Source organism: Idiotropiscis lumnitzeri, chromosome 8, assembly GCF_059441095.1.
Source record: "Idiotropiscis lumnitzeri isolate Australia: NSW breed Sydney's pygmy pipehorse chromosome 8, RoL_Ilum_1.0, whole genome shotgun sequence".
Taxonomy (NCBI): Eukaryota; Metazoa; Chordata; class Actinopteri; order Syngnathiformes; family Syngnathidae; genus Idiotropiscis; species Idiotropiscis lumnitzeri.
The window spans coordinates 2,813,253-2,840,624 of NC_142398.1; the positions used below are offsets into that span (position 1 = coordinate 2,813,253).

Below are 27,372 nucleotides of genomic sequence, written 5' to 3' on the forward strand. Positions count from 1 at the left end.
GGGAGCGATGGATGGCGGAGGGCGAACACAGCTTCACAAAGGCTGGGAGACAGCGAAGAGCAAGTTATGCCACAATTTGCGAGTGGATTGTAGCTGCTTGGACGAACGTGTCTGCTAGCTCTATTGCAAGAGCTTTCGCGAAAGCCGGCATTACATCCGGGGAGCCGCTCAGCAGCGACACAGACTCGGACAATGACGAGAGGGAACCTGGCGTGTTTGAGGGAGAATTTGCCCAACTATTTCTGTCTGATACGGAAGACGATGATTTTGAAGGATTTGTGGATGACTGATAACTCTTAATGTGAGTACCTTGTTAAATAAAATACAACCAAACGCAGTTTTGCTCCTGTTGCCGTTTTTCAAAACAGCTAGCCATGCTATCGTCTGTTTTAGTGTGCATGCATGTAAACTAAGGAAATGTATGGTAGGCTGGGAGGCAGAATTTTGCTGGGCCTACACTTTTATGCTTTTCAGTTGATTTGGGATGATAGTTTTAGTTTTGATGTAACACCGTGACCGCACATCGTTTGTTGACAAGTGACTTGCTCACACCGGCATTGTGTCGGCATCCCATCTGAGGGGCTGCGCCGCAGCGAGACGGCGAAGCAGCGAGATGGCGAGGCAGACTGATAATGACTCGTGTTGTTTATCTTGGATACAGAAGACAAGGACTTGGTGCATTTTTGGATGAGGACAACTTCAGCACGTTGTTAAAAGCTAAAATAAAGTACCACTGAACTCCCGCTGCCATTTTAAAAACACGCTAGCGCGACTGAGCAGCCAGCGAGACTGCTCGATTGGTCGGTTGTGTTAGCGCCCGATGAGTCGGCGCGTTCTATCTATGTAACAAATACAGAAATAGCGCCCCCAACAGGTGTTGCGCCCTTTGACACGGCGCGTCTTTTGAGTCCAAAAATACGGTAAGTGATTTTCAAGTTGTCACATTATTCTTAATTTCACCAAAATGAATAGATAAAAAGAAATTGATAACTAATTTCAGTTTCCTGATCAAAAAATATAAACTGAGCTTGTTAGGGAAAAATTGGCTCTCTTGGATCTTGTCTTCCTTTAATTTATTAGTTGACAATTGAATCATATCACATTTTATTTTCCCATCCAAATCTCATTTTTATCTATTTAATTGCCGTACCAATCAGTGAATTCTGGCACAAACAAACATCTGCACAAGTACAATGATAGGCCAATATCATGTCATTTTTGTGAATTGTATTTCGTTATCATGACCTCGGATCGTCTGTGAGAAATGTCATGCTTCAAAAGCAATTACCATTGAAGTTACTACACTCAAAAAGATTCAACACACCCCTGATCAAGTGCTGTTGTGTAAAAAAAAATAAAAATAAGACCAACATAAATTATTTCAAAATGTTTAAGTAGAAAATAGAAAATGTGTTACTGTCCAATAAAACGAAGGTTGAACTTTTTTTTTTTTAATACAATTTTTTTCTCTGGGACTAGAGCCTTTGTCAAGTTGGAGGGAATTGGTAACACTTCGAAACAGCAGCCTTCGCTCATGCTCATCTCCATGGGCAGAAAGGCCACATTTGAAGGCTAGATTTGAAAGCCTTGTGAATTTGTACTGTTGAGAAATTTATATCATGTGGCCAGCATATTTGGCCTTTGGGGGATGTCACCAGTGAATTTGGACGCTGCACAACATCTAGAAAGCACAAAAATGTCTGGGCGAGCCGAGGAAAACACGTGAACTTTATTGGGACGTATCAGTGGCACTTTAAATCAAGGTAGGTGTATTATTATTATTATTATTATTTGATTTTACTTTGGATCTTTCTTGGAAAGATTTTTTTTGTTTCAAACTTCTACAGCCACATGAAAGTTGGAAAAAGTTTAGTGTCATTTGTTTATAACAAAAATCGCAATCAGACAGGTGTGTGTTGACAGCCTTTGAGTGGACACGCCTTACTTGGGACATCTGTGGGCGCAGGTTGATCTCTCTCAGGTTGACAGCCAGAGGAAGCAGGTTGTTGAGAAGCTGGCACAGCAGCACGCCATCTCTCAGAGCCTGAGCTAGGTCACAAACCTGGCATGCGCGCGCGCGCATAGACACAAAAAACACACACACGCGCGCACGCACGCGCACGCACACGCACCCCCACACACACGCACATACACACACACACGCACACACAGTTACATTTCAGAAGCTAAAAGCTAAGATAATGGAATTATGAGCGAGTGTTGCTTCACCTGCGCACTGTCCCACGTGACGCGGTGCGTCTCCGGCAAAACGCGGCACTCAATCAGCCATTTTGCGCACTGGCGCCACAACTCCATGTTGTGGTTTGCAAATGTCCTGACAACAAGCACACACTCTCGATCAATCAATCAATTGTTCCAGAATTTCGTCATTTTTGCCATGTAGACAGCGCCGCTGGCTGCAGAAGCGCCCTTAACCCCGCCCGCCCCACCTCATTTTACTTCTCGTCAATGCTGCTCATCGCAGTGCGGGCTGCTACAACCACAATCCTCCCCCTTTTTTGACACCAGCTGTGAACTGTCCTAGAGCAAGGTTATAATAGTTTGGGATTTTCATTCGAGTTACTTTTTATTTCATTTTGAGTTTTGTTTCTTTTAAATACACATCTTTTTCTAAAATGCTTAATTTTAGATTATGGTAGTTTAATCTGATTGGTTCGATCGGATCAATGACATCACTGACTGGATCTGCAAAATAAGACCTTGCAGCAAACGCAATCTTTCATTTGGTGACGTTCTCTACTGCCATCATTAATAATGTAAGCTTTCTCAGCAGGCTGGCACGGTGGGCAACTGGTTAGCACAATGGCCTCATAGTGCAGAGGTCATGGGATCGATTCAGGCGCCGGCCTTCCTATGTGGAGTTTGCATGTTCTCCCCACGCCTGTGGGCGTTTTCTCCGGGTAGTTATGCTTCCTCCCACAATCCAAAAACATGCATGGCAAGTTGATTGGATACTCAAAATTGCCCCTATATGTGAGTGTGATCGCCAATGGGTGTTTGTCGCTCTGTGCCCCTACGATTGTCTGGCAACCAGTACAGAATTTTGGCGGTTTTATTGCTTTTTTTATTGTTTTTTTTTTTTACCAATGCATTTCAACGGCCGCCAAATATACACAAATGTTGGTAATTTGTGGGCGAAGAGCATGTTTCAACTGAACAGTGAAAAAAAGGTTGTTTAAATAGATTAGATAGATTAGGCCATTTTCTGATCGGATTAGTGATCGGTTATTTATTTATTTTTAACTCACTGATAACATCCAGAATCCTGATTGTGTAACTTGACTCTATTAACTCTTTGAGTATCCTAAATGTCAATTGGCAAAAAAAAAGAAAAAGATTTTTGTTTTTTTTTTATTTAATGGGAATGGGCGTACAAGGCCAATTGTGTTTTGATCATTAATCCGGAAAGTTAAACAAAAAAATATTAAAACTGGCCAGAAAATGGAAGCATTGGTTTTCTTTTGGAAGAGCGCAACACCAATATCGATCAATGACATTATGTTAGATTCCAAAACATGGCAGACCTCTGGAAATGCAACCGTAAGAAGCGGTTTGTGATTGTCAAATCTGATAAATTGACCTCAAAGAGTGTCAGAAAAAAAGAGAAGAGATGGCAGAGATTATTTAAATTTAGAAGTAGAAGCAATGACATAATGTACACACATCCACAAACGCTCACACACACGATGAAAGAAAGAAGTCAAATTTTCATTTGGTAGTTTCTCGCTAGTTTAATAGTAAAAAAAAAAAAATAATTCTGTGAACCTTAAATTGCCTGGAAGTCAAGAGGTTCTCTTTTTTAAGAATGTCCGGCATTGAAAGAGTTTATATAGGAAACCAGAAAAATGTTAAGAGTCAGTTGTCCTATAGGAAAATCTTTTTGCTATTTGCGTCCGGGCTCTGTCCCTAACCGCAGCGAAAAGTAAAACGACTCTCTTTCTTCTTCATTGTATCTCCCGTCAATCTGGGTGCCCTGTCGCACCAGACTGCCACTCACAAGTCAGTTTTGGTACTGGGACAGTTATTGGTGTGCTGTGTTAGTCATCTCAAGTAAAACAGTACAACAGCGCAAATTTTTTTCCCCACGTCATGTGTAGGATCGCCAGTATTAATCGTAAAAATCGGTTTATGATGTTGAAAACTTGAATGCATCTATGTTCTTCCCAAATGGACAATTGCCAACTCATACAAACATCCCCCATATGCGGAAAAAGGAAGCAGTTATCGCTACAGACTCCGGATTGTCTTCTACTTTCACTTCCTGTAGATTGTCTCACTACTTTTGTTCATAAGGTCATTTTTGCTCTGATGAAACGCCACACTCACACCAAAGATGGCCAAATGTCAACGCAGAAACAAATCAGAATAGTATGGAGTCATCTAACTCACCTTCAGACTGTTGCTCGGCGTGGACGGTCGACTCTTGTCTGTGACTTCATTGTCACGTTCTGTCGTTCCGCCTCAGTTCCGTGGTGGGTGCTCATCGCGATCGCAACACTTCCTTTTTCCTGACACGCAGTCACGTTCACGCAAAATGCAGGCTGTTGCCATGGCAACTTCAGCAGCAGAGTTACGGGTTAGTTGGTTTGTCAGACCAAGCCAGACGTCCAATTTACAGACTGAACTTTCCATGAAGATGTAAGAATCATAGAATGAAGAAAGGAAGTGAAAGTATCTCAAATTGAAAACAGCATACTTTTTTTCCCAAGTGCAGTGTTTTTGTTTTGTCCTACAGAGGTCTCTGTCGTTCTGAACAGCAGACAGCCACCACAATCATGATTTTATTAGGCTTAACATTGTTGTTTTTGTTAAGGTTGAATTTTGCATCAAGACACATTATATTGTGTAGGTGATGATTTCACCATCTGATGCTTACAGGAAGTAAAGTCAATTCAACCATTGTCATCATAAACATGTCATGCTGTCTGTAATACAAGTGAAAATAATTTTTTTTCAAGGTAGAAAGTGGCAATTTTACAAGAATGGTCTGATTCCGTTAAAACAAAATGTCAGTTATCGGCAGTTGTATTTTTAGTAGGAGAAAGTCGAATCGTAGGACAAAAAGTAGTATTTTTTTCAGATGGAAATTTGTATTTTTTTGTGGAGATGTATTTTTGAGAAAAAAAGTTACACATTTTTGTGAGTGTTGTATTTATTCCAGAAAAAAAAGTTGCAGAGCTATTAGATATTTGGGGGAAAATATTCATCAGTTAAAGGGCAAATTGGCACCGTCATGAACATTTAGTTATATACCTTATAAATCTTATTTATTAGGGATAAAAAGTGGCAATATTTTTTGAATAGGTGTTAATTTTTCCAAGATAAAAAGCCACAAACGTTCAACACTAGTCACATCTTTTTAACATAAAAAGCTGTGTTTTCATGTAGAAAAGGGGTAATATCAGTAAGTTATTCTTATTTTTGTTTTGCCATGTTATGAAAATATTCACCTTTTTGGGGGTAAAATGTAGATTTTTGCATGTTATTTTTGGTGATTTTAAGATGTTATATTTAGAAAAAAAAAATACTTTTCCATGATAAAAATTCAAGTAAAAAAAAAAAAAAGAAGCACAGATTAAATCACTCGAGAATAAAGTAAAATTTGCTGTCCAAAATTAAATGTAGCATTTCTTTGAGATGAAAACTAAAATGTTTTGTGGAAAAAATTGTAATCTGAGAATAGATAAAAAGTCAGATTTTTTAAAAATAAAAAGTAATATTTCTTTGTGAAACAAAAGCTGGAATTTCTGACAATAAATTAGTTTTTTTTCAATGTAAAATTTCCTTCAAAATAAAATTTTCCCATTTTCTTTGGAAAATGTTTGTAATCCTAGGTGAATAAAGTCGCATTTTTGGAAAGCGTGAACAATACTGTCACCTAGTGGCAAGAATGAAATAACTGCTTTGTGTATAACAAGTGGATGACCTTCTCCGAGGCCAAAACGCGTACTACTTACGTTCCATTGTCACCTGACCATACTTCTTTCTTGTTGGTGTCAGATGATGAGGAGAGGGGCTACAGTGACACCTGACGGAAAGGTGTACACTTCTGTTGCTTTACGTGCGCTTTCACCCAGTCTCACCAAAATGGAGTGTCTTCTACTTTGGTCTGAGCATACAAAATGACAACACTGGTTTTGTCTTTCAATGAGTCACATTATTTTCTTTTTAAACACAGTTGTGTTGATTATTTGATTAATATTAAGTGAGAAACTAGAGCAATATAATGACTTTTTTGTACACACACTCACTCGCGTCTCACCTATGACACGTTGACGGCTTCATTTTTAGACGCACACCCTTCTCGTCTTTGACATGCTGGGATCTGCCTGGACCTGCTTCGCATCCCTGCGCTTGCATTGGCCAGCGGTGTTACCACGATGCCGTGCCATTGGCTTCCCCTGCGAGGGGAGAAGTTGAGAGACAGACAGTTGATGACAACTTCTACACGAGAAGAGCGGGAGAAAGTGAAGCATTGCACGGAATCACTTCCAGAATTCCTTCATGCGTGGTGCTGACAGGTAGGTGCCACATTCCGGAGCAAACGACGCGAGTCGACGTGCATTGGAGTCCGGAGTGGTAATGCTGACACGTTCTTTTCTTAAAGGTCTTTTTCTGTGCGGGAGCGACATGAATAATCGCTCCATCGCTTGGTGGCTGCGGCAGATTGGCTTGCCCCAGTACACCAAGACCCTGGAGAGCAAATATTACGGACTGGAGGTATTTCAAAACTTGGCCATATGGGCAGAAATTTATTTTGTGTAGAGTGAACCATGCTAAAATTGGTGCCCAAATATGAGAAATGGTGCTATTTTTAGAGAGTAAAAAGTGGAAATCTCTGATGAACATATTGACTATTGGATTCTTTGCAAGATAAAAAGTCTTTCATGGAAAATGTGAGAATATTACAACATAAAATATATATTGTGGGTGCAAACAGTTGGGTTTTTGAAAGATTTTTTATCAGGATATTTATTTTTCTTGTTTTCTTTTTTTAGAACTTTTGGGGTGTGAAAAAGTCACACTCCTGAGACTCAAGTGCTATTCATGTGACTTAGGGTCTACTGAATGTCAACGAGCACGAGCTGAAGGAGGCGGGGATCGAGGATGCCTTGCACAGAGAAACTATCCTGTCCCAACTTCAGAGACACTGCCAGAAGCGAGAGCCTCACACGGGTAAAGCAGTCAATTACACCATAGTCTCACTGCACAAATATGCCGCACATATGCGTCGTTGATTTAGCTAATTATTCTTCGTTGGTTTGTAAGCTTCTTCTATATTGTTTTCGCGGTTTCTTCATTGGTTCAACTGTCTCTTTTCATGTTTGGAGGTGGCTGTGCACTGCCTACAATATGCACAATGGTGCGGTCAGGTTTGCTGTCAGATTTTTTTTTCTATCAAACGTTTTATCGAAGGCATTTTCAGTTAATATCATCACGGGCAAATCGCGATACATATTGATTTGAATTACAGCGGTTGCATTTATTCCGTCAGTAGAAGCCAGTCAGCCATTCGACCCACAGTTGTCATAGCAACAGAAACTGTATCGTAACAGCCCAAGTTGTAGGAAAAAGTGGCGTGTCGCGCTGGATCCTTTAGACTAAAGCATTAATTTGTCTTGGACGTGTGAGGGTTTGAAATAGAGACAAACTTGAGTACTTGGCTCAAATAACGCTTGGTGTACTCAGTGACGCAAAGGTATGTATGCGGCATATGCGGCGCGTAGGGGCGCCACGCGCGATGGGGAAAAAATACATTTTGAGTGGCCATTAGATGTATTAAACAGCTGTTTGTTCACAGGTATGGTTTGATCTAATCATTAATACTAATAGAGGCACGTCACTGATAGGCGCCAATCTGCTCCGTGTCTGTCGCCCGCGCCCCCCCTCCTACGCGCCGCGCGCACACACAGACACGGAGTACGCGAGCGGCGAGTGTTTACAATTCAAACGTCTGATGATGCTAAAGATGGAGAAGCAAAATACAAAGTGCTCAGGGGCACAAAACCGATATAGAAAGAGGTAGAAGAAGGACAAGATAATGTCGGCATGAAAACCAACTTTTCGAAGTGGTTAAAAGACAGTAGGTAGGTTGTGATGTGTTAGCGTATAGTAAGAGCCACGTATGATTCAATGAAACATTCAATAAAAGTTTTTAATAAAAGTGTGACCTCCCCCCTCAAAAATGTATTTATATGCTAGATATAAAAAATGAAATCTTTATTATTATTTTTTTAAGCCTTTTATGTGTCTGCATCCCCCCAGAAAGTAGGTAGTTGCACCCCTGGGTTTACTGTAATTCATGCATTCGGAATAGGGTATTTGTTCACTACACTTACACTGTATGAACATTGAATGAAAGCAAATATATCAACAAAATGCAAATCCGAATTTGCAATGCACTGTGGAGGTGAAGCTGCACCACATTACAATGCACACAAAAAACAGCTATTTTTTTTACTGTCTTAGATATGTTAAAAAATAAATAACTTTCAATATTGACTGATATGACATGATTACCTTATATTGTGAAACATTTTTCAGCAATATCGCCCAGCCCTACTATGCACAATATATTTACGTTTTATTTCATCTTTATGTTGACCAGTTTATTTGACATGTATTTTTCATATTTGCGTTAACCTTTAAGAATTATATGTTGAAAATAAAATAACAGAAATTCAGCCTTTTTTTTCTCCAGGTCATTTTTAAATAGTATATTAAAAAAAAAAGTCAGTCATATTGCTCAGCCCTACCCACAACCCAGAGTGTTGTTGGGGGAAGTGCCAGTAAAAAATAAAATAATGTTCACTCACGGAGGCAGCACTTCATACACTGCAAATCTGGCCAGAAAAATCAGAGTGCAAACAAATGCCACATTGCGGTATAACTCAAATTCCTGAGTGATTTTTGGCTAGGCAATGTTGCTGTGACATATTTTAACAACTTGAAGGTTATTGTGGCCTTTTGTTTTTTTCCAGCACAGTCTAATAACTTTAGTAAAAGACCACCAATAATGCTACACAAGTCAAAGACCAAGACCATAATATTTTTGGGTGGAAAAAAGTGGTAGCATTATGAGAAAAAAAAAATATTTTTTCTGAATAAAAAGTCTTACTCTTAGAATAATTATATTTTTAAACAGTAGAAAAAGGTTGGATGGATGAATCCTGGCCTTTTCTGCACTTGTCAGTTTTGGACTTAAAATGTTAGGCAGAAAATGTTGGCACTTTCCGTCATTCAAATTCCCCGAATCCTCTCAGGTGTGCAAATGGAGCGCAGGGTTAACAGGAAGTACTCTCTGGGCTCGTCCCTGGATTTGGTGAGAGCACAAACACATACCAGTGCAATGACAGTTATTGAAGTCAAGCAATAATAAATAAATAAATAAATATGATTACCGCTCCCTGCAGGAGAAGCCCAGCAAGGATCTATTCCGCCAGAGTGTCCTGTCCCGGCTCCACCGTGTTGACAAAAAGCACCGCCTCTCTGCGTCCTGCTCGCAGCTACGGCCCCTGGACAAGGACCACACTTCTGGCACCCTGGACGGCTGTCGGGAGAGCAAGCGCAGGTAAACACACAGCAGATGCTTTCCAAAAGACGTCCTGCCAAAAAAGAGGAAAAGCCCAAGTAATGTGGGAGAGTGTTGCAAATGGGAAATCCCACAATCAGATGGATAGATAAATGGAGAAAAATCAGAAATCCCTTTATTGTCATTGTACTCAAGTGTGCAACGAGATTAGAGAGCTCCCCTCTCCAGTGCAATACAACAATAATAAAATATATAAATGAGATAAATAAGAGAATAGTTAGTGCAATGGAAAATAATACTGAATAGGGTATATAAAAACACATCACGTTGCTGTTCTGCGAGGTACGGGTGGTCGTGTGTGTGTGTGTGAGTTTAGAATGGAGATGGCTCTTGGGAAGAAACTGTTTCTCAGTCTATTGGTCCTTGATTTGATGCACCTGTAGCGCCTGCCAGAGGGCATCAGGTCGAACAGGTGTGAGTTTGGGTGGGTATTGTCTTTGACGATGTTGAGAGCCCTTCTGAGGCACCGGGCGGTGTAGTAGAAGTAAAACAACTACCAGATAAGCAGCATAACAGCTAAATGCTGCTTTGTACTCAGGGCTCCATCCAAGCATGCAGACCTACTGTTTTTTATAGTCTATTAACATTTCTTAAATGTATTGAGGACCTAAACCATTCATTGATTTTTTTTTAGACAAGTGTCAGAACATTAAAGTCTATTCCACAATTCGAAAGTTGGAATTCTACAGGAATATTTTTCTTTTTTAAGACAAAAAGTTTTGTTCTTTGAAAGAAAATATAACAATTTATAATTTTATGAAAATACATGCGCACCTCACTTACTTGCACTTCACTTATTCACAGATGTCTTTTTTTCTTCACAATTTTTTTTCCAGCAATGATGCATGATGGGAATTTTACGAATAGAGTTGAACAGTTTTTTTTTTCCAAAATGAGAAGTAAATATTCTCATTTTATTTCAACATGTGCGTGCTACAACACGTTTCCTTGCAGAAGTGTTTTTGGTCCTGATAATTAAAGGTTTCCATGCCAGTTTTAAGGAGACTTATTTAAATGAGCTCATTTTTTGTGGTAAATTTTATAAAGGTTATAGATAAAACAAAGGCATGCTTAATATTTATCTTGATTTTATAGTTTCAAAATTTCTACATTTTCAAATATACAATATACTTTGTATGTATATTCAAGCCAACATATTTATTTTTATGTTTGAGTTAAAGCGAAAAATGTCTGAGAATTCCATGTTAAAATTAAGCAAACAAAATTAAAATGATTTTCATATAATAAATAACATTCTGCTTTTTGAGAATCAGCGACTTGTGAGCGAGCGGGTATATAGTCATGGTATGACGAAAGAGTTCGGGGGTATACAAGTTCAAAACGATTGTTCATAACTTCGTGAAATAGTGCCAGGTGGAGGAATCTTATTCCATTTCACTCCATTGTTTTGAATTATAAAAAAGCTGACATTTTTGTCGGCTTTATGGGCCCTTTAAAATGTCAGAACTTCCTCAATTCTTTACATATAACTACCGTAACTCCTCAACTCCTTTACGTCTATGCACTTGTCCAGTGCCTCACATCTGTGGACCAGATGCTATAAGAGGTACAGGGGATTAAGCGAAGGCTCAAAGGGCATCAAGCCATTTCCGTTGCTGGTTCCTCCTTTTGAATGAGCTCCCGCTAAATGTCATGCAAGCGTCCTTGCTGCCCATGTATAAAACGTCTTAAAACAATTTTTTATTATTTAGTTTTTGACTTAGCATGAGACTTGGGTGTGCTTTTTATTGTCTTTATTATTCATTTATTATATCATTATTCATTTGTTATTACACTTATCTTTGCTCCGTGTACAGCACTTGGTATACAACGGTGGTTGTCTTAAAAGCAGTGCTTCCCAAATAGTGCGGCGGCGCGGTGCGATGCTGAAGGGGGCGCATATGACCCTGGAGAAAATGCTTTTTTTTTCTGCTGTACTACAAAAAAAGTTTAATTGCACTCCAGTAGTTGGCAGTGGCGTTCTCATTGCCCATTGTACGAGTATTAACTCAATGGTGTAGGTTTGTTTTGCAACGAAAATGCTATTATTTATAGTTGCGGCGTAGGGTGGGTGGTGAGATGGGGGCGCGTATTGTTTTGCACTGTCATAGAGGGACGCTTCACTGACGTTAACAATGGCAATTATATTATAGGTTTGCATGTAAAAATGACATCAATACTTAAATGCTCCTCCCTAAAAGACTGTGGTGATTTAAGGTTTTTTCTTTGTGACGAGATTTACGTCAACTTGGCACGCCCACTTTTTGGAGCTTGTCTTGTCATTCATTTTCCGGTTTCAGCATCTACGTCACAACAGGGACGCAGCTGAGGTAATATTGCTCAAATTGTCAGTTCTGTTGTCTAAAACGGCGACCGATCGCCGCCAAAATGCAAATCCACATTACTACTCTTGTACACTTCAACCAGTGACAGTATAAAAGTGTTCTGTGCCATAGTTTGGATTTCTTGACATCAAACGTGAGTTCAAGTGATCACCTCCACAAAATCAGAAATAAATACCGTTCTCCACTTAGACAGCTTGAAGCGGACAAGAGCAAGAATGCGCACATAAACCCGACTGGTTTTATTTCGGTATTTAGCTACGCTAACCTTTTGTTAAGTGAGAGGAGGCAGCCAGGCATCGATGTTTACACCTCCCACCCCCCACAGGTAACAGCAACACATTCTTTGGCAGTGTTAAAATTAGCAGCACTGCTCCGGGCAGCAATTAGCTTTTCGTCACTAAACAGATGACGTTAGCACAACAAAATTAGCTTATTACCGGCGACTTGGTGCCAGGGATGCCTGGCTACTGCAACTCATGCACGTTTGCATCCACCACCACTTGCAGCCAATTCATGACTGCATTGGAACATATCATTGGTTGGTGTATGCGTAGCCTGGAGCTGTTACCTTCCATACAATTAAGCGACACGTTGTAGTGGGGCTGGGCGATAAACCGAAAATTTATCGTTACCGAAATTTATTACAATAACAGTCATCATTTATTTTCTGTCTGCGGCTAAGTTTATGCCCCTTTAACAGCGCGTGTAGTCACGTGACGCTACCCATCTGAACAAGAAAGTAATCTGACGACACAGTCGTCAGTTGCGATTCAAATCAAAAAGCGGCTGACACGGCTGAAGACGACGTAACGTGAGTTGAAGTTGTTCCTGTTGCGTTTGTCCCAAAAAGAAATCTGTCGTTTGGAAATGTTTTGGTTTCCTTAAAGACAATATTTGAGCAAAAGAACACGAACTACAAAGTACGTAAGCATCCAGAACAACACGTCCAACCTTTTGTTTTTCACCACCTACAACACAACCATGCTGTTGACTTGGAACTTGTGCTAAAAGCTCAAAGTGAGAAGGCAGGTTCGACAAGTGACAACAGCCCATAACGGAGGCGACACTACTCATTCCCACTTCAGTCTCAGTAACTATCCCCACTTGTGCTTTTATGCTGAGAACCCTCACTGTGATCAGTAAACAAGAAGTGTGCCGTATCCTAGCAGCATTAAATATGGAGCTGTGCTCAATTCCACAGTTCCTCATTCTCATATAAATCAGCCACGGAGAGGCTGTTTAAGTGGTCATAGAGATGCCCACATGAATATTTGTGTCAATTGATCATCGTTTTTGGACGTTATAAGCAATCAAAGTACATTGAATTCCAAAGGAGTGTCTTTATAAATCGGTCCATTGAATGACTCGCTGAAACATTGCGAGAGCGGAGGGGGCGTGGCCATAGTTCTCATAAAAGAAATTGTTTTTGAAGTCATCACTTAATTCTTAAATTCTCCAAAATAAATTGATAAAAAGAAAATAAGATAATTTCAGTTCCTTGATCAAAAATACATTAAACTTGTTAGTGAAAAATCGGTCATCTTGGGTCGTGTCCTCCTTTAGTGTTATATAAATACAGTTGACTTGAGAAGAGATTGACAATATTTGAATACAGTTGTGTTCCTTTATTCCAGCTCTTTTTTAACATTGGTCTTGCAGGAAAAAACAAGATAGTAATTTTGTTGTCACGTACTGAACTCATGTGGTATACCTGGTGCGCCACTACCACGTTGGTGACCCCTGATCCAGAGGATTATAAACAGTTTCGTCGCGCAAAAGTCAGTCCTGATAAAGTTTAAAATGCGGGCTTAGACAACCAGACGGCGGCCTACTTGATGACAGGTGAAGAGGCGGCCAGACTTGTATCGGTATCCGAGGAATGTGTCCAGATAGCGGGGTTTGGGCACGGCGGCCCGGGGCGGGGGAAAGGGAGTGCCCGGGAAGGCTTGTGGGAACACGCCGGCGGGGAAGGGAAGAAGGCGGGCGGGAGATAAACTGGGAGGTGGGGAGGGCGGCGAGCAGTGAGTTTTTAGGGTCGAAGGTTCGTCGGCGTGTTTCTCTGTCGAAGTTCCTTTCGGACTGCAGAGCGTCACTATGTGTGGGACGAGCGAGCTGTAACACCACTGGCAGGTAAGGAAAGTGCTGCCATTACTTCCTACTTGAGTAGTTTTGAAGCAAACCTTGCGAGTTCACGCGAGATGTTAAACAAGTTTGCGCGAGAGAGCCTCTTTCCTGCCGTAATATTAATAATAATTAAGGCGCAGACGTCACGTGCGATGCAACATGTTACGCTTTTGTAAAAAATAACTAATTAAAAAGATCTGTATTTATTTAATTATTTAGTTAAGAACCAGGAAGTACCGCGCCCCATCTTGCACTCTCCTGTAGCACGTTTTCACGGCAACTGGTGGACAATTTGTCTCACAAATGCAACAAACCTTCGTGACGTATATAATGGGCCAACCATGTTTTAGTTTCTTTAATGAGCACGCGCGTGCTCAGGTGTTTCAGGTGTGCAAGACCAACGCCCCTCAGACCGGATGTAACAATTGCGAATGTCATTGAGTTGTTTTCTGTTACTTTTGACGTTCTATGGAACATTTAACGATAAAAGTGGCGATGGTAAGGTTGCTAGAGGCTGAGGGCGCAGCAAGTGTTGGGCCCCCCTCGTCGTGACCACACAATACAACTAAAATACAGCAAAACCACTCCGATTTGTTAACTTTTTTTGTTTACTATTGACTTTTTTAACTTTTAATAACAATAATTTTGCAAGTAGTGTTATAGGTTAAGGCTGCTAGTAGAGCTGCAACAAGTGATCAATTAGTCGATAACAAACCGATGATCAAATTAACTATTTTGAGAATTTGTTTGAATGCTGATAGCGGATTCTTTATTTTTTACAATTATTCTCCTCATTTTCCCCCTTTGTCTACTCCCAAATAATACAGCTGATTTAAACTTCCAATTTCAACATATTCCAAATATCACAACTGGCGTGTTATTTTTCTCATTACACATATGTGCAATTTTATGTTTCTAATACTAACTGTAATTATAGAGCAGATGTCTTTCGTTTCTGTCTTTGGCAATTGATTTAATACACAAACCTTTGGGGTGGATTTTAAATGCATTTATTTCGATTTTAACGGCACAACCGTTTGCCCAAAGAAGAGAAGGTCGAACAGTCGGCTAAGTTTTAATGTTTGTTGCACAGAAGTGATGTCATCAGGCAACTTCTGTTTTATTTAATATCATTGAATTATTTTCAAGAATCAACAGTGATGTCACATAATTTAATATCATAACATTAATGAATTCACAATTTTATATTTGAACCATGCATCAATTTTTTCAATTAATTGATTAATTGTTTAATTTACAATCAACCAAGTGCTCTGAATTTCAGCCTCTCAACAGTAAATATTCTCAGATTTCTGTAGTCGTTCATGAAAGAAGACTAAATTTGAGTACATAATTGGTATTTAATTGCCCATATTGTTCATATCATATTGAGCAGACAGACTCAGTTCTGTGACGGAATAAAGTACGTTTTTGGTTTATTTTTTCCCATTACCAAAGTTTTCCGCTTAAAAATGAGATGGTTTCCTGCAAATAACATATTGTTTACTTGCTCCTGAAATAGTTCTATTTATAGTAGCATTATTTTCTGTCAGTCCATGTGTTCTATTAATGAGCTACTGAGTCCCAACAGCGTTTCCTGTTAGGATCTGCTCCAAACCAGAACGGGAAACTTAACTGTACAGTGGAACAAAAATGGCATTGTTGTCTTGTCAAAAGTAAAATGCAGGCTTTAAAATGTCACCAAGGCCTCCATTTTAGTGATGGTTTTATACATTTTTCTTTTTTTGGCGGGGTAACATGTTACTGTTATGTGAGCGGATACCACAAAACACGGCAAATCCAAGGTTGTGGTGGCAGTGAGCTCGGCCCAGAGCGTTCCCTTGATGCACGAGGTGGCGATGGAAGGAAGGAAGGATGGGAAAAAGGGAGGCCATGCATAGTCTTTTGTGTCTGGAAAACAGGTGTTTTGGTCACGGCTGATGCGCCGCATTGTCTGGCACATATTTATAGGAAAAATATGGGAGTATCGTACAGATATTGACACATGCACCACTCTGAATTGTACACAAAATCACGATGGCAGCTTAAAAAGTATGACGTCGTTGTGGCTTGATCGCAATCTTAGCTAGTTAGGTAGTTGGCATGATTACACAACAATTGCTAATTTATGAAAATGATACACTTTTGTGAACTTTGAAAATGTGAGAATAAGAATGCCAATTCTGTGTTTTCCAGCAAAAGGAGGAGTGTTGCCGCATACTTGAGCCAGCTGAAGGTAAACATAAATTCATGTATGATGGGTTTTTAATGCATGGTGACATGCATGCGTAGCTGCCACATTGTGACATACTGTTTCATTCTAACATGGTTATGCGCTGTGTAGTTGATACATGGGGACCTGCTGTGTATTTTTGACGCGTTTGACGAAATGCTGTGCAAGTGACGCACGGAAATGTGCTGCGCAGGTTTTTGGAGGTCGCAAGGAGATGGAATCCCTGAAGAAGGAGCTGGAGGAAGAGCTGAAGCTCAGCACTGAGGACCCCAGGAGCCACGCCTGGTACCACGGCCCCCTCACCAGAGAGGTGCAACAATTTACAGGCAATTCATGTAAATATGATACAAATGGAAAAATCTGTGTGATCAACGGCATTTCCTCCAGGCTGCTGAGGCATTCTTCAAGCGGGATGGAGACTTCCTGGTCCGAGATTCCAGCTCGTCACCGGGTGACTACGTCCTTAGCTGCTACTGGAGGAACGAGCCCATGCACTTTAAGATCATACGAGTGGTGCTGAGACCCAAAAAGGTGCATCGCCATGTTCTGTACTCTTCATTCTTTACATGCACGCCCCTTAATGCTGAACTCGATTGGTCACTTAAGGTGATTTGACGCTCATTTAGATTTGTTGACTTGTGGAAAACGTTTGAACAAGAGGTGCTGCAATTAAATGATTAATCGCCAACTAGCTGATTGACAACTCATTGGATAATTGATTAATCCTTTAGAGACCTTGTTTAACTTAATATTGTTCACAAGCGGTAAACATAAAACATTAGCTTGATTTGAGGTCATTGACACCAAATGGGGAGAATATATGATCGAATGAACAGGAGTGAACATGCACCAGAATGTTATGGTCACTTTACCCCGTTGTGTAGCTGTACAAAAACATATTTACTGAATGATATTTCCTGTAAGGAAATATATTTCCATAGTTTTGATTGTTCACACAGTTCCAAGAATGTGAGCTGGTTACATAAAAATGCTGTTGACCATGTATAGATTGGTCTCAACAGTCAATATTCTCCTTTTTCTGTCGTCCTATGCAAAATCAGACTGATACATTTGCATTTAATTAAAATAAGACATTTGCTGACACCTTCTTTTACTTTGAAAAACTGCGATCAACATTTTTACGAATTTTCCGACATGTAAACCAGTAACTTCAAGGTGACATATTTGATGCATGGCCGTCATAGAGAATGTCTAAAATGTGGCGGAAAATATGTGTGTTTATATTCATATACGTGTGTGTGTTTGTGAGACAGGGCTACTCCAGGGAGCTGTTCCAGTTTGAGGAGGACCGGTTTGACAATGTTCCCGCTCTCATCCGTTTCTACGTGGGTGGGCGTCGGCCCATCTCCCAGGCGTCGGGCGCCATCATTTTCCACCCGCTGACCAGAACGCTTCCTTTACGCGTCATCGCCGAGCGACAGTGGACCGACTGTAAGAGCGCTGCAGGAAGATCTGCTGAGGGGAAGTCACAACCCGAACGCAGCAAGCGGCTCAGCTTCAGCAGCACCTTGGGAGACGCCCTGCACGTCAACCCTTTGCTCAGGTTGGCAGGAAGCGTGGCGGCGTTCACTTTGCAACCCCACTTTCTGTTAAACCTCTCTTCCTGTGTGGCAGGAGCGGGAGTCACCCCGGCAATCTGGAGAACCTTGGGCACAGGCCATCGCTCCAGTCGGCTCAGTCAGACAGCAACCTGAGGCCCGGTACTCTTCACATGACCACACGTGTACACTATTGTATGGGCATGGGACACCCACAATCCAATTAAACCTACATTACTAATCTATCTGATTGGGTCAGGTATGTAAAATGTTGCTAAATATTGTATTCCTTCATAATATATTTTTTAAAAACTAAGAAATTAACAATTTAAACATATTAAAGGCAATCCTTAAATGTGAGGTAAACTCACTGATCTAGCTACATTTATCAAGTTTGTTATTTATAAATTATTTTGTCGTACTGACATAATTAACTCACTCATTAGCTTTAGAGCATTTTGATGATTTCAAGATCCACAAAATATTCTGTTCTGTGGCAATATAAACACTGAACCTACCTAAAGGAAGTGATGTTTTTTTTCACCTGACAAAAAGTTTGTTTCTAGCTTTTTCCGTAATTCTGAACTCGGCAAGAGTATAACAAAAGCACAGGTTTCTGACAAAAAGCAGAGATAATGAGCTTTTTGTGAAAAAAACAAACAAACAAAAAAAAACAAACAAAAAAAACCCAAAAAACATTCAGAACATGAACTTTAACCTGAATTTCATGGTCAACCCTCTTTCATACCAACGCTTTGAAAATCGTAAATGATGAATACACGCGTTGTGGCAGTGAACAGTTGGTCTCCACTGTAAATGCTACATAATGTATGTTTTTAAATGAATAGCAGGGTGCCCCATCCCTGTGGAGATTTTATATCAGAGGTATTCAATTAAAAGTCAGAGGTCCACGACGAAAATTTCTTCCAATTAAAAGGTCCGAACCAAAGTCCAACTTCCCGAAATGTCTAGCCTATGTTCACATTTTTATATAGTTTCAATATTTAGTCATTTTCAACAGAGCGCACTTATATACTAAATATTTAGCAATGTTCCCATTAAACACCTTTGCCAGTCAAACAAATATAAGGCGTTTATTTTACATTCAAGAAAATGTGGCTCCAGGAACTTAAGGGTGCCACTTCCAGAAAAAAACAGTAACATATCTCCTGCAGAAATATATCAAGTGCTAAGCATTGAGTTAACATCTTTTACCTTTTTTTTTTTAAATCAAAGAGTTATCAGCCTAAAAAAAAACGGAAAGCCTAATTATCCAAGTAAACCAGGTCAACATGTTCAGTACACAATGAATAAAAATGGCTGTCCTCATGAAAAACTAATTCGAAATGAGCTTTGACACCACCTTTTCTTTTGAATATTTTTTTAACTTCTCTTAATGAGAAAAATGAGTTTGTGACTTCCCTGCCAGTGACTTAAATCTGGGTTGGAACGGATTGGGATTTGGTAGATTATTGGGCTTTGTGTTTTCCTTTAAATAATGTTTGTGCAACCGCATTTAAGCACTCCTTCACAACTTCCCGATGACTTGAACGTTTTTTTTATGTTTCCCCAAAATCCCTGATACTTTTACTGAATATTCGTTTGCATGCCGCTGGGATGTAAACGAAAATGTAAAAATCTGTTATACTGCACTCGATGTTTCGATGTTTTTACGTGCGCTCACCTCAAACTTCAGCGGATAACTTTGCACAAAAGGGCGGTGCTTTGTTTCGTAGTGGCGCTTCGCAATGTTGCGACGGTTTCGGAGCATATGATGCACACTGGTTTTGAATCGGCTGCAGCCAGAACGAAACAAAATTTCTCCGTCCATTCATTTAAAACAACACACATCGACCTTGCTAACTTTTTAGCAAGGCATACTGTCAGCAGCACTCTCTTCCGGTCTGCTGCCCAATTGGCAGTGGATTGTAAACAAAAGATTTGATTGGCTCAAATCAGTGACGCCTTTTCCGTATTTACTAGAATTGCAGCGCCAACATTTGCGAATGCGCCCTGAAAAGAAATTCCTCATAGATTGGCCATGGGTCCGGTCCGAACCATCCGGACCGCGGTCCGCCATTTGGTGATGCCTGTTTTATATAATACGATATGGGGTTCATGGCTCAGAAAACAGGCGGAAAAAGGGTAGTGAAGAGCTCTGTCCCAATACTTTTGTCCACATCCTCAGCCGAGCCTCATTTTTTTCCACTCTTCCCCACGCAGGCGCTCCTCAGAGTGCCAAACCAGAAGACATCAGCCCCCCTCCCATCTCGCCAGTGTTTCGCACGGGGAGCGAGCCCCTTCTCAGCCCCAAGCCGCACCAAACGCGCACCTGTCACCCCGGTAACGTGCACACACACTAGCGATCAAACATGATAAGCATGCGAAGGCAGAATCTTTGCATCTGACGATGGGCCCGGCTTATACAATACAATACAACTTTAATTATTTAGCATATTTCCCAATTAGGTGGCGGTGTGACGCTGCGGGGCTCGGATGGACAGCTGCACTCCAGGGCGCCTCCCAAACCCCTCAGGATCTCCGCCATCTTCCCGAAAGCCCCCTTACCTGCTGCCGTGCCTTCGGACCAGGATGAGGACCCGTCCGCTTTCTACGACGAGCTGGTTGTTCAGGTCTGACACTTTCCCGCATTAACTAGGACACAACCCATAATACTGTGCATTAGGAAAATTCAGATATTTGGCAGCATAAAAATACAATAACCAATTAATAAGCCGATTAATTAAAAAAATATATATAATAAAGAAAGAATGCTTTAAACGAAAGATGCATATGAATTTCAAGCTAGCTTTGTCATTTAGAATTTAACCATACAACAGAGAGAACAATCTGCAAATATTGCCCAGGTCCATTTTTTTTGCTTAGTTCTTCTGTTAAATTTGAATGTCTGTAAAGTCATACTATTTCACTGTTTTAAAAAAAGACTGCTTTTTGGCGACTTGAAAAAGGCTGATATCTGCCGTTTATGATAATAAATGGGGCCCCAGCGCAGACCATGAAAAATGCCCTTTCACACAGCCGCATGGCATCCCGCCATCAGATGATTAGACGTGATGATAAAAATCCAGTGATACCTTTACTTATGAACTGAATTCTTCCCATCGTCATGCTCGTAACAGAAATCACTCACATCTCAAATAATCTTTCACCTTTGAAGTAAATGGAAATACCAGTAATCCGTTCCAGTCCCCCTGAAACACTCAGTCTAGAAACACGAGGTAAACTTCATCCCTTTCCCTGTCGGTTCCTTTCATGCAAAAAGGAGAGAAATACTGGGTGCACTCTCCCCAGCATTCCATGTCAGTACTGTTGATTTAAAAAAAAAAAAAAAAAAAAAAAAAAAAATTCCCATCTTTTACAGGGAGTGTGAAAGGGGCTTCTTGTGTCTTGCCGGTCCTCACATGTTGTTTTTGTGTGTTCAGGTGCCGCAGTCCCGGCGCAAAGGTCATGCTGATCGACTTCGAGCGGAGGAAAAATGGCATAGCCGTGCGCGGATCACCGAGACCTCCTTTGGCTTCCTGGAGGCCGACAATGGCGGAGAGGCGGCGTCCCGTCTGCCGCGACTGCCCGACAAGGAACACTTTGAACCTCCACAGGTTTCAACACTACACAAATTGCCTTCTACTGGAGTTGCACTGAAATTTTGCAGTTTCCAATTTGACGCGCGTCCTGCATCCCTGCGCAAGTTCTCGAGAACTACTTCGAATTTTTATTACGCATTTCTGCTCACTCACAAACAAGTGGTGCAAAGGCAAAACCCCGATGGCAAAGGTAATAAAAATAAATAAATAAAACATATCTTCCGTACCAGTCAAAAGCTTGGGGTCGCCTCATTCAGGTAGCATGCGAAAGTGTCAACATTATGATTGCTCTCCTCATATCCACATTAATGTTTACATGCCTTTCTCGCTGGAAAGTTGAAAAATAATAAAGGTAAACTTAAACGTAACGTTATTCTGTCAGTCATGGTAACTTTTGTAGAGCAAGGTGGAACAAAGCACTGTAAGCTTCATCCCAACATTGCTTCTCGGTACCTTTCACACAAAGTTTGACACTACTGTGTTGACTGCATCTTCATATTCTTTGTTGGCAACTTTCATGCAAGTGAAAATATACCTGTTAGACTTCATCCTGTTCTTCTTTGGTACCTTTTGGGCTAACTGTTGAACAATTCTGTGTTGACTATGCCCCCCTTTCCGTGTTGGCACCTTTCAAGCTTTAAGGCGGAAAAATACTGGGTTGATTTTATCCTGACATCCCATGTTGGTACCTTTCTCGCAGAAATGTGGAACATTGCCATGTTGACTGCATCCCCACAACCTGTGTCATTACCATTCAACCCAAAACGATGAAAAATCCTCCATTTGCTTCACCGCTTCGTGTCAATACTTTTCAAACCGAAAAGTCGACTGATGTCGTTTTGGCGGCACCCTCCATTGGTGAAGGAAGATTTCTGTCCTTCCGTTCCGTTTTGATACTTTTCACGCAGAAAAGTTTCTGTGTTGGCTTTATCCCTGCATTCCGTATGAATACGTTTGACACATTCCGTGCTGGTACCTTTTATGTAGAAAACTGCAAAATGCTGGAGACTTCGTCCTTGCATTCTGCGTTGGTACCTTTCACGGTGAAAGGTTGAGAAATATAGAGGGTAGACTTCCTAAATTCCCTATTGGCACCTTTCATGTAGAAACCTTGAAAAATGCTGTGTTGCGTTCCCTGTTTGTATGTTTCAAGTCAAAAGATTAAAATTGCTGTTTGGGCTGCATCTTCACAGCCTGACTTGGCACCTTTCAAATAGAAGGAAAGGGAAAAATACAGGGTTGAATTCATCTTGTTGTTCCGTGTTCCGTGTTTGGTACCTTTCACACAGAAAATGGGAAAATGCCGGCTGGCTTCGTCCCTGCGTTACGAAAGAAAATGACTGCTGTTTCGCAGTATATTTAAACTTTTTGGGCCGAGAATTGGTCAAATGTATCCGTCTGCGCTTCTTCTCCACCAATCCCTTTGAGGCGCTCTGTTTTGATAACGCCATTCTTTCCCCCACCACGCTCATAGATGGAAAATAGCTCATGCTTCCAGCTGGACCGGTTCAAGTCGCTGCTATTGCCGGACAACAACCGTCCGCTGGAGCCCAGCGTGCTTCTTGTGCTGAAGGAGCTCTTCAACCGCTCGGACCCCAACACCACCGCACTGCACATGCTCAGTGTGGACTGCCAAGTAGCACGCATTGTGGGTGTGACGCCCGAGCAGAGGCGAATGATGGGGGTGGACTCGGGCCTGGAGCTCATCACGCTGCCGCACGGCCGACAGTTGCGGCAAGACCTGCTTGAGAGGTATTGAGCTCTTGTGTTAAGAATCGATATTGATATGGTGTATCATTTTTTACCCCGATTTGTATATTTGATGAGATACAATTTTTGTCATTACAGTGAAATGTTGAGTTGCTGATGTTCATTCAAGTAGGGTCCCGACCAAAATTGATTTTTATTTTTTTTTTGGAGGCCTTGGCAAAATAAAATTCCGATTCGCAATAAATAAATAAATTTAATTACTTTAAAAGAAAAAGAGAGAGAATAAAGTAACATAATTTAAGGTCCTTCTGGGTTTAGCTCATTGAAGCTCAGAATTACAGACAGAACAGTTGACTTATTTTCAAATATAGCTGTATTTATGCTGAAGAGAGATTTTATTGAATGTTTCAATCTTCTCCCATCTTGTTCTTTATGACTGCAGAAAGCAAAGGCTGTAAGGTTAATTTTATCTCGCAGATCAGTGGGCATGATTAACAAACTTACAATCTCACAATATAGATGAATAGTTTGGAAAAAAACACATTTCTTTACTGTCGTCAAAAAGAGCGAGTTGGTTCTGCACGTGGGTGTCGTGCAAGGAATGTGACCGCTGCCATTGCCAGCTCTTAATGATAACTGACACACACAGGAGACATAAACTTGACTCACAACTTAATACCGCCCGCATTACTCCTTCTGCAGGCATCATCTCATCGCATTGGGCGTGGCCGTGGACATCCTGGGATGCACAGGAACGGTGAGCCAGCGGGCCACGGTGCTGCACAAGTTCATCCTGCTGGCGCAGGCTCTCAAGGACCACACCCACGATCTCTATGCCTTCTCGGCTGTTATGAAGGCGCTGGACATGCCTCAGGTGAGCCGACATCGTTGCCGATGTCAGAAACACTGCTGTGGTGTTGGTCATTTTGTGGTGCTGGTCAAATGTTTGGCAAGTATAGCTGGCATGATGTGCTGTGTTTTGAAAATTTTTTTTATTTGACGATGAGGGACTAAGGAATGATTTCAAATGCAGTATCATGTCAACAATTTTTATTTTCATAATTAATGGTGTCACAATAAATCAATGAATCAACAGCTAATCAATAAAATTAATCGACAACTATTTTGCTAATCAATTATGATTGATCGTCATTCACAACATATAGACTTTTAGTGAAAGCATTCTGTGGAATATTCTGGATTTATTGACATCAAACGTGAGTTCATGTGGCCACCTTCACAAATTCAAAAATACCGTCCATTCGCTTCTCCACTTACGCAGGGTAAGGCGGACAAGCGCAAGAGTGCACGCAAACCACGACTGATTATATTTTGGACATTTTGCAATGCTAACGTTTTAAGTCTCCGGATGTGGCCGGCAGTCAGACATGGATGTTCAACCCATCCCCTTTTTTACATTAATTGCAGCGTATTTACAATGACTTCGAATGGACAAATTGTGATAGGTCCGTGACTCCCACCAAGACATGGAGGGATGAGTGGGGGCGTGGTAAAACCCTTTTTTTTTGGGGGGGGGGGGGCTTCAAATTATTTATTCGATGATTTTTGTCAAAACAAATAGCTTGCGTTTTCTATTTCATCTCAGAACATTTTCCTGAAGAAAGAATGCATAAATTGAGCTAGTTATTGAACAATGGACCATCCCGGCTTGGATGATCCCTTCAAAATCGGGTCAGGGTATCAAAGTCGGGTTTCAAAGGATTCAACGTCAAGTTCGGGTTTCAAACATATGATTTTAAACTGGGATTAGGGTTTCAAAGTAGGGTATTAAGATTCCAAAATGGGCATGAAAATGTGACAACCCCCCTGGGCCTCCACTGATGTGCTCCAACGCTTCATTGTGCTTGTGCGCAGGTGGTGCGACTGGAGATGACTTGGCGCTCGTTGCGGCGGAACCACACGGAGAGCGCCATCCTGTTTGAGAAGACCCTCAAGCCCTTCATGAAATCACTCAACGACAGTGACGGTAAGGCGTCCCACTGCCAAAACCAAAGAAAAAGACAAGGTCCCCAGCAGTTTTCTAGACCCATGCTAGAACAAGGAGTCTCTCTTACTGATACATTACTACTTTTCCATTCATCAATTATCTGAGCCGCTTGTCCTCACGAAGGTTGCGGGAGCCTATCTCATCTGACAACGGGCAGTAGTCGGGGTGCACCCAGAACTGGTTGCCAGCTAATCGCAGGGCACACACGGACTAACAATCGTCCATGCTCACACTCACACCTAGGGCCAATTCAGAGCGTCCAATCAGCCTACCATACATGTTTTTGGATTGTGGGAGGAAACCGGACTACCCAGAGAAAAGTCATGCAGGAACGGGGAGAACATGCAGACTCAACACAGGAAGACTGGAATTGGAATCTAACCCTGTACCTCTGTACTGTCAGGGCATCGTGCTAGCCAGTCGGTCACCGGGCCGCCCCATTATTACTTCAGTTCAAAAAGAACACAAATTTTACAAACGGCCGTACGATAGCGCAAACTACTGTCTGACAGGAAGGACTTACTCTTCATATTTATTTATTTATTTATTTTGTAATTACTTACAATTAATAAATGAATCAACGACCTACGGCAAATCGCCCAAGGTATGTGTTTTTAAGTGTGTGTTGTGTTTGTGTGTGGAGAGTGTGTTTTGGGGGTTCCGGTAGCCGTGCCGCACCTGGTTCCCGTGCTGCTGCTGCTGGAGGGCGTGGATCCCGTGGAGGACAGCCAGCGTGGCTGCCAGATGCTCTACGACCTCCTGCAGGCAGCCCGACGACACGCCGCACAAGCGCATCAACACCAGCAGCACGCCAGCGCCCTGCTCGCAAGTATGCACACACGCAACATGAAACGCGACATTAATGACAACAATACCCGTCTAGTCGACTAGAATGTTATCCTTTCAAGATCCAACTTTTTCCTTGAGAAATTATTCTTGGAATAAAGTTTTATTTATAGCTTTATCTGTTTCTACAAACTGAAAAAAAATGCAATTGAAAAAAAAATAATACTTCCTCACCCTTATATTCGAACACCTTTGCATCCCCAAAATTTAAAACATAATTCATTCTTGGAAATAAATAAACCTTGATTGTTCTAATATTAAGTCTTTAATCATGTAATGTTAGAAAAAGTACTCATTGAGAAAAAAATCTTCACATAAAATATACATCATTATTCTACAATAATACCACTTAATTTTGTTTTGTTTTATTGCTATTTCCTCCCCGAAAATGCTTTTTGTTTTTTAAATAAAATGTATTCACAGTGTTCTCTAAAATATTTAACTTTAATTTCATATTGTAAATTTTATTTAAATACAAAATGTATTCCCATATTATTATGACTTGAATAATATTATGACTTTATTTTTGTTTTTTATGTTTTTAATATTAAAAAAGGATTTTGTTCTTGTTATATGTTTTAAAAAAAAAAAAAATCCAGTGATGACTGTCAAAAAAAAAAGTGTTTTCCTAAAATTCACTTCATTATCATATCGTTTTTAATTGGAACAAAAATCATTCTTGTAACGTGTTTTTTTTTTGTTAAAAAGATTTGACCTGATACCCCTCTAGGCGACTGGAGACCCATCCCTGAGATGCTAGAGGCCTTGCGGACCGAGTTCGCTCTGCGACTCTTCTGGGGCCAGTCGGGAGCCGAGGCGGACAGCAAGGAACGTCACGAAAAGTTTGACAAAATTCTCTGCGTGCTCTCGGATAAACTGGAACCAGTCGAGATCAGACCCGAACTGCCGCAGCCTCTCTGCTGAGGCAGTGGAAACAGTTTTCCTGATCAAAATGTGATTTCCGACATGACGGAGAAGTCTTCGTCCATGTTTACATTTTTTATTTTTATATATATATTATATATATATATATATATATATATATATATAATATATTATATATAATATATTATATATATATATATATATATATATATATATATATATATATATATATATATATATATATATATATATATATATATATATATATATATATATTATTATTATAGATGAAAATGTTAATTTTGATAACAAATATTCATTTGTAATACTTGAATTATATGTACAAATGCTTCAAACCCTTCAGTCCTTAAGTGTACCACAGCCTATCTAAGCAGTTGCTCAAACTTGAGCCCAATCTGCTTTTGGGAGGAAAATGTGCTTTGGAAT

General features: G+C 40.7%; 2 protein-coding genes across 11 annotated transcripts in view; one reads left to right on the top strand and one right to left on the bottom strand.

Moving 5' to 3' along the window:
- The window catches only part of vav1 (vav guanine nucleotide exchange factor 1), a 63,368-nt gene extending 49,076 nt beyond the window's left edge, over nt 1-14,292 (bottom strand). The window contains exons 1-7 of one of the 7 annotated variants that reach the window (XM_088301654.1): nt 13,670-14,292; nt 9,423-9,571; nt 6,284-9,334; nt 5,979-6,130; nt 4,411-4,640; nt 2,230-2,335; nt 1,946-2,062 (exon numbers count right to left, since the gene is read on the bottom strand). In XM_088301654.1, coding sequence (XP_088157780.1) covers nt 1,946-2,062; nt 2,230-2,316 — 204 coding nt within the window. In that variant the 5' untranslated portion in view covers nt 2,317-2,335; nt 4,411-4,640; nt 5,979-6,130; ... (1 more) ...; nt 9,423-9,571; nt 13,670-14,292. Of the gene's footprint in view, nt 1-1,945; nt 2,063-2,229; nt 2,336-4,410; nt 5,584-5,978; nt 6,131-6,283; nt 9,335-9,422; nt 9,602-13,669 lie in introns of those variants that run through there. The other 6 variants (XM_088301649.1, XM_088301652.1, XM_088301648.1 and 3 more) reach the window with 6 other exon arrangements.
- sh2d3a (SH2 domain containing 3A) lies at nt 6,428-27,032 on the top strand. Of its 4 annotated transcripts, XM_088301655.1 has the most exons (18): nt 6,428-6,542; nt 6,629-6,741; nt 7,080-7,197; nt 9,285-9,343; nt 9,435-9,592; nt 16,279-16,318; nt 16,509-16,625; nt 16,703-16,846; nt 17,590-17,879; nt 17,951-18,036; nt 20,098-20,217; nt 20,344-20,507; nt 21,318-21,491; nt 22,951-23,228; nt 23,889-24,060; nt 25,062-25,173; nt 25,838-26,023; nt 26,771-27,032. In XM_088301655.1, the coding sequence occupies exons 2-18, from the start codon at nt 6,652-6,654 to the stop codon at nt 26,962-26,964; spliced, it is 2,502 nt and encodes an 833-aa protein (XP_088157781.1). In that variant the 5' UTR covers nt 6,428-6,542; nt 6,629-6,651; the 3' UTR covers nt 26,965-27,032. The 4 variants fall into 4 exon arrangements, with proteins under 4 accessions (XP_088157781.1, XP_088157782.1, XP_088157784.1 ...); XM_088301656.1 differs by lacking the exon at nt 6,428-6,542 and having other exon boundaries at nt 6,618-6,741; nt 26,749-26,887; XM_088301658.1 differs by lacking the exons at nt 6,428-6,542; nt 9,285-9,343 and having other exon boundaries at nt 6,622-6,741.
- The last annotated feature ends 340 nt before the right edge of the window (nt 27,033-27,372 follow it).

What these genes read in the sequence shown, in the direction of transcription:
- sh2d3a (XM_088301655.1), top strand. Translation starts at nt 6,652, where the DNA reads ATGAATAATCGCTCCATCGCTTGGTGGCTGCGGCAGATTGGCTTGCCC. An exon ending in GAAGCGAGAGCCTCACACGG is followed by an intron (nt 7,198 to 9,284) that starts GTAAAGCAGTCA and finishes GAATCCTCTCAG; the next exon opens with GTGTGCAAATGGAGCGCAGG. An exon ending in ACGGCCCCCTCACCAGAGAG is followed by an intron (nt 16,626 to 16,702) that starts GTGCAACAATTT and finishes CATTTCCTCCAG; the next exon opens with GCTGCTGAGGCATTCTTCAA.